The following is a 10,018-nucleotide window of genomic DNA, read 5'->3' as shown; positions in this document are numbered from 1 at the left end:
CGATGATCCGGTGGGTCTCTTCCAACCTGGTGATTCTATGATTCTATGATTCCTTCAGTCCTTGGGAACCTCCACCAGTGCCCATGAGCTTTCAAAGTGTATTGAGTGTTGCCTTGCAATGACATTGGGCATCTTCCTAAGCATCCATGGATTCATCCCCTCAAGTCCCATGGCATTGCCTAAGTCCAGTTTTGCTAAGTATTCCCTCAGCCTGATCCAGCTCTGCTGAGGGAAGTCTTCCTGTTTCCAGACTTTCCTGCTCATCGTAGGGACCTCATGTTCCTAAAGGCAAGTCCTACCTGTAAAGGCTGCCTTTCATGTCTCTCACGGGCCTACAATAAAGTATTTCTAATTATAACATAGAAAACACGTGAAGTTATCTGGAATATGAAAATCACTCATGGAAAAAACCTTTAAGCAACACAACCAATATTGAGAACCAGTAAAGAGAACAGCAAAACACCACTCATATCTGCCATCTCAATTTAAGAGAAATGTTTATTGTTGTTAATGCAGACATGCTTGTCCAGCTTGAGTTCCTTTCCAGGAACTTTCCTTAGGACTGAGGAAATAAGCAAGCTGTTGATTTGTTGGGTTTTTTTTAACTTGTACACCCTCTACTGGACACTCTGTCCTGCTGCTGCAAGAGGATGAGCATGATGACAGGGGAATTTTTCTTTCAAAGACAATAATCTTCCTCTTTCTCTTGTTTTCAAAACTGCTTCAGCTCAAGTCTCTGTTCAGGTCTTTGCCCATGTGATACGCCTTACAATTTAAATCTTCAGATGGATTCAAAGTTGCAAAACAGCACAGAAAAGATTCAGCCTTTCCTCTCCCTCCTTTCTGCAAACAGGAGTGCCAGTGTCGCTCCTCTTTCAATTTCCAGACCAAGGAATCCACCAACAGGACTCAGACAATGGAATTCCTGTTCAGTTGCACTGAAGTCAGTGCTGACACTTGGGTTTGTGTTAGTGCAGGCAAAAGGAAAGCTGTGTGAGCCTACAGTTTAGCTATCGCACAGGAAGGGAATGGCAGAAAAGCAATTCATTTTTCCCAACATTAAGTTTAAAAAAAGACATTTTATTTTCTATTCTGTTGGCACAGGAATCAACATTTTGCAGCCTACAGAAATTGCACGTAAGAAACAATTAGAAAAAGGCCCCAAGATCAGCTTGCTAGAAGTAAGCCAGTTCATCATCCTTGGTCTTGCTGCTCTGGTAACTGTGGAGACTCAGCGGCTTGTTCTCGTGAGGGAGGCTTCTGAACACCCGCAGGTGCAGGAACTCGTCATTGCCAACATGGACCTGCAAAGCATGAAAACCAGTGAGTTCCACGGAGTCACTACAGCCTTCAGCGGGAAGGATGGTGTAGGTTGGCATGTTTTGAGGACAGGGAAGCAGCAAAGCAGCAAGAAAATATCATCTAATCCTTCTATGCTTTTTAACTTTCCCTGTCTCTTGGATGGGGAACATACAGGTAGGCAATCTGAGTTGCAGAGAAGTGATTAATATATTAAATACATTAAAAATGGTCCAATCTTATCTGGCACAAGCAGCTCTTCAATGCTTTGATCACCATTGCTTTCTTCTGTGTGTGCTACCACTACAGGTTTGGCACTTCACTGTGTCTTTACACTTGTGACTTTGCTTAACGGAACATTAGTGCTCAACATCACAAATGTGTAATCATCCCCAAAAGTAAATTTCACAAAGTAACTGACAAGTAAAAATCATTATGAAAATAGAGAAGCGCTCTTATCTGTATTTAATACAGACAGGGAGATAGTCAGGGAGGTTGGGAGTGGATTTTTGTTTTCTAATGTCCAGGGGTTTTTTTATTAAGTTCAAATCATAAGCATCCCTCTGTAGTTAAGCACAGAAAAAAACCTCACATTCCAACTATTATGCATTTGAATTTAAAAAAACCCAAATCCCAATTGCCAGTGTCCTCTACCTTGATGAAGTAGTTTGTTCCAGCAACCACTTGAGTTTTAAACTCCACCGCAGTGAAGACATCAAATGTTTTCCCTTCTTTTTCTTCTAGCTGAGGTTTCACCTTAAGGAAACAACAGGTTATTTGAGACTGATGCAACATTCAAGTATTTAGGACTTAAGGCCCACATTTTCAGCGTGCCTCAGTACCCCTCAGGTCACTGCTGCTCAGTACCCACAGAGTTCCTGCTTTTCTAAGTTATTAGAAGATCAAAATGAATAATGTTAATTTTTCTGTTACAGAAAGACCAGAAACCTAGACAGGCAGCAAAGCCAGGACAGCGATGTGATTCAGCCACCAAAGACTGACACCACGTCTGGAGCTTCCAACACAGAACTGCGTGAAAAACTAGAAAACTTATTTTGACAAATGATTTCTTATATCATTGTCTCAGCTTCCCTTTCCATCCTGTATACCCCAAACCAAACGCAAAGTGGTTCAGTATCTACGTGCACAAGGCTACAGGTCTTTTTAAAGAGAAGGTTTTAATATGCATCATTCTAACAGCCTGCAGCATTAGATACCTTTTAAAATCCAGAACAAGTTATTACAGACCCGGCACCACAGAACAGACAGACATCCAAAAATCAAGCTTTGAAAGCAAATTACCCAAGTCCGAGGATTTACAACATTTGTTTGACAGTTCTTCCAGCACATCTGCTGGAGTCTATGTTTTCAAACTGCAAATATTTTCCAAAAACTAAGTAAACCATAAAGCCTTCTGAGCTATCATCCCAGTTTCCAGAGTGTAAAGCCAGTGCTCAAGAAGTCAGAATAACTTGCCCGATACCCTAGAGGGAGGGCGTGAACTTACAGGAGCTGCAGCTCGTATTTCCTACACTTGGCTCTCCAGAACATCACAGCTGTACAGTACAGGCTTTGTTTACAGGGCAGTATGAATTAATCTTGGTAGTCCTTGCTGTAAGCGCAGTTCTACCCAGGCCTTACCTCCTGCACTACATCATTGTGTAGCCCACCCTCCAGTCTCAGTGCAACAATACCAGCATTGAGTAGATTTTCCAGCTATACGGTGAACTTCCCTTTCTTCCGAAATACAATGGGAATGAATATATTGGCTATCCTGCCTTAAATCCCCCAGCTTCCTTGGGGGAAAACAGGTGCCACTTTGCTGCTGCTCAGCTGCTCTAGGTGAAGTAGGAACAGAAGCAATCTCTCCGACAGGGTATGTTCTCCCACTCCAGAACCGAGAAGGTGCAGAACCAAACTTTGGTGCCTTTCCAAGATAGCTGATCAGTGACCATCCTGTCCCTGGGAGCTTTGACCATACTGTACATCTTCTCTCAGAGGTGCTACCTCTAGGCTTATTCTGTGCTGTGACCAGTAAGACAGTAAGATAACAATGTTTGGATGTTTTGTACAGATGTGTTTTGCCATATGGAAATCAAAGCACACCAAACAACTTTGTATGGTACAATGCAAGGAATGGCAGAGCGCCAAAAGTGCAGGGATGCAGTCCTCCCTCCTCCCCTTCTCCTGAGTCAGAGGATGGAGCAAGTGGTTTCAGTTTTCAGCACTCTTACAAATTTTAAGAACTGGGGGAAAGGGCGGACATAAGCATCCCACTGACCCTATCAGAAGTTGTGCAAGGTTGGTTTCTTAGGTCTCAACATCACGCTGGCTCAGTACATTTTGAATTTCTACCAGAAGGCTGAACACTGTGCTCCAAGACTGCAGACAGCTCAGTGCCACATGTGGCTGCAAGTTAGTCAGGGTGCATTGTGCCAATGACTCACCCCGGCATGTGACAAATGGGTATCCTGATTCAGTATAGGGAGGGACGGCACAGGGACTGATGCTCTCTGCAGTGATGCTCTCTGGCTGCTACCAGCCCACCCTGCTAGTTCATGATCATGGTCTAGATCATGATCAAGGTAACAGCATACTGGGCTGCACCAGGAGGAGCCCAGCCAGAAGAGAGACGTGATTACTGCCCTTTAATTGGCACTTGTTAGATAGAGGAAATGGCCTCGAGTTGCACCAGTGGAGATTCAGATTCGATATCAGGTAAAATCTCTTTACTGGAAGAGTGGTGAAGCATTGGAACAGGCTGCCCAGGGCAGTGGTGCATCCCTGGAGGTGTTAAAAAAGCACGTAGATGTGTCACTTCAGGACAAGGTTTAGTAGGCACCGTGGTATTGGGCTGACAGCTGGACCTGATGATCTCAGAGGTCTTTTCCAACCTTAATGATTCCATACTGTGTCCAGTTTTGGGCTCCCAATACAAGAAAGATGTTAATAAAATGTAGCAAGCTCACTGGAGGGCCACCATCAGGTCATATGGCTGGAGCACCTGCGCTGTGAGCAGAGAAAGAAAATGAGCTTGCTCAGCCTGCAGAAGAGGAGGCTTTGAGGAGAGCTTTCCAGTGCCTACAAGAAGCCAGGATTTTTACAGAGGGGCAGAAAAATGAGACCCAATGGTCATAAATTGAAATGGAGATTGAGACTGGATTTAAGGAAAAACTTCCTCCCTCTGAGGGCACTCTGGCAGTAGAGCAGGTTGCCCAGAGAAACTGTGCAGTTTCCATCCTCAGAGGTTTAAGACCTGGCTGGACAAAGCCCAGCGCAGCCTGGGGGTGCTGACCATGTGCTCAGCAGGAGGTGCGGTCCCTTCTCACCCAAACAATCCGTGATTCAGTCACCGCGCTGATAATTCTCATGACCTGAAGGCTCTTTGCTGTTCTGCACAGCCTGTAGCTTACTCCCAGAGCAGCTAATAAAAAGCAGATGGTTCCAAAATCACCCTGACTAATCTCTGCCACAGCTGCCCCTGAGAAGCCAAAGGCTGAACAGGCCAGGGTGTAAATCCTTGCCATGTGACATACCCCTACCCAATCTTGAAGCTGCTGAAGAGGGCTGCTGCTTTGCTGAGCCACGGGGAGGAGAGGAACGAGACAAAGGTCTGGTGGCCGCTCGATATCAGTGGCCCCATCAAAGCCCATGTGTGCAGCAAGGATGAGTCGGGGGGAATGAGCTAGCCATTATGTCTCTACCACTCGTTTGCCTATCAGGATGACCATACTGGCCGCTGGTCACTCCCTCCTGCATATAAACGCAGGTATGCAGAGTTACACCACAGCCACAGAACAAAGAATCAGAGGTCATCATGAAAACAAAAGTATTAATAAGATTTATGAATAGAAACCAATATATGTTGTACTTGGATGACTTATGGATGTGGAAACAGTGAGTTTTGTGTGTTTGAAATGGCTTGATGTATGACCCTGGAGTTTTTCGGATCCCTACACATTGGTGGGGGTTGCACTGGCAGGGGGGCCAAAGCAACCCACCATGTCCCTTACGAGTAGCGCCACTGGCCAAAGGTAAAGAAGATAAGGAGCTGGGCTGACTGATAACCCAGATGTTATCACTCCAGAAGGGACTATAGGAGGATTAGAGGAGTGGGTCATTACTGGAGCTCCCTCTCAGTTAATCTGAGACCCCCCAGCGATGTCAACATAACATCATGGATCCAATCCCTCCGAGCAGCGGAGCGTCTGGAAAACTTCACCTGCAGCAATCTCATGGAAACATCTAGAAAGACTTTATCACTGAACTCCAGACAGGTCATAGAGTCCCTCAGAAACCCTTCTAAAATGCTAACATTGGTCTAGACTTAAGCTTATATTCTTGACTTAGAATTGTAACATTATAGGTAATAAACTAAATGTTTAAGTGCAGTTCTGGGTCCTCCAGCTACTGTCTTTCTCGGTGTGATATCATGGAGAGGCAGCTCCTATGGAACTCCTGAGCCAGAGACACTGACAAATAGAAGCTGTCCTGCTCTGTCTCATGCTGTACCTGCTCTGGGTGAGTAGCACTACTTGCCAGGACCATGAAACTGAACAACATTCAGCTGTCACGGCAACTCTTATGAAGCAATACAAGAGATGAGAACTGGAAAAGCAGGAACAGGAAATGTGGCAAGCAAACTGGCAGGCTCTAACAAATCTCCACAAAGACTTGATTTTAAGCAAACAAAACAATTTGAGAAGTTCTATCTTGATTTAACAAAACTAATGTTTCCTTCACAGTCTGTATCCAAATGAGGATATGACTACATGGGCAAAAATATTCAGTTTGAGGTTTTCCTGCTTGTATTTCAGTAAATAATGCAACTTAAACTGGCATTCAAAACAAGCTGGACAAACTCTGAAATATTTATGTGACTTAAATGAAAATGCCAAAGTTTTGGTTAATTCTGTTCACTTCTGAATCCAACTGGGTTTCATTTTTCATGCTCTTCATCTTATTTTTGGTTTACCAGACCACTGTATTCTACCACAGAACAGACAGCCAGGATTTCAAAACTAGTTTTCAGTCCATCTGCAATGTTAATTGCATATTTGCATTATCTTTAACACGACACACAGACCTTCTCAGGTCAAAAGAATCCCTGAGACTCTCTCTACAATTCTCATTACTGCAAACTCAGGTTGGAGGTTAGGTGATGCACATGATGATGACTCATCAGGTTCTACAAGCTAAACGGTCATTTCAATGACTGCTGTGCTTTTGGGTGCTCTGTATGTGTTTAGAAACTGCTGCAGCCTGGGGAACAAATCCAGACAGTGACAAAGAGCAGAAGAAGCTGGAGCTTGTCCTTCATCTTTTTTTCACTGGCTTGACATACTCTAGCTGCTAAAACCAAAAAGCAGAAGGAACTTGAGCTCCCATGCCTGAACAAGACCACGTGCTTTGAGAGAATGTAGTTGTACATTGGCATTTTTAGAACAAAAGTCTGTGCTTCATTGACATGGACGTTAATTTAAGGAAGTAGTGTCAGGATTTGGAGCTGGCAGTGGTTAGAGTTGAATTCTGTGTCAGGGAACAGCAGAAACAGCAGAGAAATGTGCTTGCTTATTTCCCCAGCAAAAAAAAAAAAAAGTCTTAGTTATAAGATTCACTTTGCAAGAACCATCTGAGCTCCTTCCTCAAGTTCAAGAAAACGTGAGGCACAGGGGTTGTGGGGTGGCTCTGTACTGAAGCAGGCAGGTAGCACATCACCTGCACAGACAGGTAGCACATCACCTGCACAGACAGGAACCCTGGCTCCCTCTCAGCAGTCAATGCTGCCAACGGCTCCTCCCGAAGTCCCTCAAAAACATCCACTTAAAACCCTCAACCTGCTCCACTCAATCAAACTGTGCCAAGCCAAGCAGGCACAGAGAGGGTTCTGGAGAGCCAGTGACTGCTGAGTACATCTCCACAGTTTGTCAGGCTTCCTGCTTTTCTTCCAAAGAGGGAGGAAGGGCAGCCCTGCCGTCAGTGCACAGAAATGTAGAATGGATACCACTGGCTACCTTTGCTGCAAGGTGTCCTACAGGACCACTCCCAAGTTGTTCTCTGCAGACCTGCTTTCCAGCCATGCAGACCCACCCTGTACTGGATGTTCATAGAATGACCTGAGTTGGAAGGGACCCACAAGCATCACCAAGTCTAACTCCTGTGCCTGCATAGGAGAACCCAAACATTCACACCATATCTCTGAGGCTGTTGTCTAAAAGCTTCTGGAATATTGTCAGGGTTGGGACTATGACTGCTTCTCTGGGGAGCTGTTCCAGTGCTCCTCCACCCTCTCAGTGAAGAGACTTTTCCTGATGTCCAACCTAAACCTCTCCTCACACATCTCGGCTCCTATCATTGGTCACCAGAGAGAAGAGATCAGTGCCTGCTCCTCCTCCGCTTCCCCTCATGAGGAAGCAGCAAACTGTGATGAGGTCTCCCCTCAATCTTCTCTTCTCCAGGCTGAACAGACCAGGTGACTTCAGCCGCTTCCTCTCCAAACCCTTCATCAACTCTGTGGCCTCCTCTGGACACTGTCCAGTAGCTTGATATCCTTTTTATAGTGGGAAACCCAGGACCTGAGAAGGGGCCACACCAGTACAGAGTAGAGCGGGACAACCCCCTCCCTTGACCCACTGGCAATGCAGTGCTTGATGCACCCCAGGACACGGTTGGCTCTCTTGGCTGCCAGGGCGCTGCTGGCTCAAGCTCAACTTGTTCAACCAGAACCCCCAGATCCCTTCTATCATCCTTCTGTGATATTTAAGGAACGAGACAAGGAAGGCCGCAGAAGACAGACGCCGGGCCAGCCCTTCAGGAGCCAAAAGAAGACGGGAGATCAAGATAACCCTTATTTTGAACCTGACGTGGAGGCTTCAAAGGGGGAGGCAGATGCCAAAGGAACAGGGGAGGGGGTTGCTTTGCAGAAGCAGAGAATCGCCAGGTTGGAAAAGACCTCCCGGAGCATCCCGTCCAACCATTCCTATCGGGCATGCGCGAGGGGGCGGGCACCTATTATAATAAGCACTGCGAAACGCGACTAATAAGCGCGGCTCTGAGGAGAAATACAACGCGTACGTGCAAATTCACCGCATAAAACCCCGCTACTTGTAGTCCCCGGTAGAAAGACCGACCTCGCGGTGCCGAATAAAGAGAACGCTTGCTTCTTAAGACCCCCCAGACGGTGTTAAGGAGGTTTTTTCCCCAGCCCGATCTCGGCCGCTGCGTTCGCTCCGCCCCCCCCCATCTCCCCAGCCCGGGGTCCCTGCGGGCGCAGCCACCGCAGATGCCGGGGGGCCCTTCCCTCACCTCCTCCGCTATCTGCTGCGTCTCCTGGGTGGCGGCCCGGGCAGCCGAGGGTCCCCCGCACATCATGGCGCCGCGGCTGAGCTCGGCTTCGCTCCGCCCGCACAGGCGGGGCGGGAGAGGGGGATGCGGAGGGAGGGGGAGAGGGGCGGGTCTCGGGGCAGGGAGAGGGTGGGGAGGGGGACGTGCCGTGACACTTGGGGTTCAGCTAAAGTGGGGTTCGCTTTATCCGAATATCTGTATTTACAAAGCCATCCTGGGCTGCATCCAAAGAAGCGTGGCCAGCAGGGCGAGGGAGGGGATTCTGCCCCTCTACTCCTCTCTTGTGAGACCTCACCTGGAGGATTGTGTCCAGTTCTGGAATCCTCAACATAAGAAGGATATGGAGCTGTTGGAACGGGTCCAGAGGAGGGTTACAAGGATGATCCCAGGGCTGGAGCACCTCCCGTACGAGGACAGGCTGAGAGAGTTTGGGTTGTTCAGCCTGGAGAAGAGAAGGCTCCAAGGAGACCTTATAGCGACTTTCCAGTACCTGAAGGGGTTACAGGAAAGCTGGGGAGGGACTGTTTACAAAGGCTTGTGGTGACAGGACTGGGGGCAATGGGTATAAACTGGAGAGGGGCAGATTTAGACTAGACACAAGGAGGAACTTCACAATGAGAGTGCCGAGGCTCTGGCACAGGTTGCCCAGGGAAGCTGTGGCTGCCCCATCCCTGGAGGTGTTCAAGGCCACGTTGGATGAGGTTTTGAACAGCCTGATCTAGTGGGAGGTGTCCCTGCCCACAGCAGAGGGGTTGGAGCTGGATGATCTTTAAGGTCCCTTCCAACCCAAACTGTCCTATGATTCTATAATTTCTCAAAAGTGAGACAGAATGTCCCTCTGATAGCATGTTTTTTTTAAATATAAAGTGGGTTTTCTTACAGTATTTTTAATAGCACTTTTAATAGCATGTTTCTTATAGCATGTTTTTCTTATAGCATGGTGGTTTTTTTTGAAATAGTGATTTCCAGCCACTGTTATTTTTATGCTTGGTGTGATCTGTGCTGAACAGGTGTCTCTCCCTCTGCAGTCCCTGCTCGCAGCCTTTCCCTAGCTCAAAAGCAAGGTCAGGCAGAACTGGCTCCAAAGCTCCAAATTAGCAAGAGATTTGGCTGATGTGAAGTTCATAATAACATTAAAATGAGTCCTTGGAAAGTAATAGAATATGCATAAGATTTCTGGGAAAGTTTATCCACGTGCCTGTCAGTGGGAAATCTGTTCTGTCCCAGCTCCCGTCTGGCTGCAAACGAATGATGGAGATCGCTGCCTTGTGTTGCCTAGCCCTGATAAAGGGTGCTTGCTTTGTAAAACTCCAAAATGAGTCTTAGAGTTTATTTGCTGGCATTTTTGTTATCACTTTGACTCTTCAGAAGCACG

At 46.9% G+C, this 10,018-nt stretch overlaps 1 protein-coding gene across 2 annotated transcripts; it reads right to left on the bottom strand.

Moving 5' to 3' along the window:
* Positions 1–480: 480 nt before the first annotated feature.
* Positions 481–8,747, bottom strand: LOC138725377 (cystatin-B-like). Of its 2 annotated transcripts, none has more exons than XM_069866254.1 (3): positions 8,605–8,747; positions 1,954–2,055; positions 481–1,304 (listed from the first exon to the last, which is right to left on the bottom strand). In XM_069866254.1, the coding sequence occupies exons 1-3, from the start codon at positions 8,668–8,670 to the stop codon at positions 1,176–1,178; spliced, it is 297 nt and encodes a 98-aa protein (XP_069722355.1). In that variant the 5' UTR covers positions 8,671–8,747; the 3' UTR covers positions 481–1,175. The 2 variants fall into 2 exon arrangements, with proteins under 2 accessions (XP_069722355.1, XP_069722361.1); XM_069866260.1 differs by lacking the exon at positions 8,605–8,747 and adding an exon at positions 2,602–2,742.
* Between the last annotated feature and the right edge of the window lie 1,271 nt (positions 8,748–10,018).

The sequence above is a fragment of the Phaenicophaeus curvirostris genome, chromosome 1 (genome assembly GCF_032191515.1).
Source record: "Phaenicophaeus curvirostris isolate KB17595 chromosome 1, BPBGC_Pcur_1.0, whole genome shotgun sequence".
NCBI lineage: Eukaryota > Metazoa > Chordata > Aves > Cuculiformes > Cuculidae > Phaenicophaeus > Phaenicophaeus curvirostris.
This window is presented reverse-complemented; position numbering and strand designations above follow the sequence as displayed.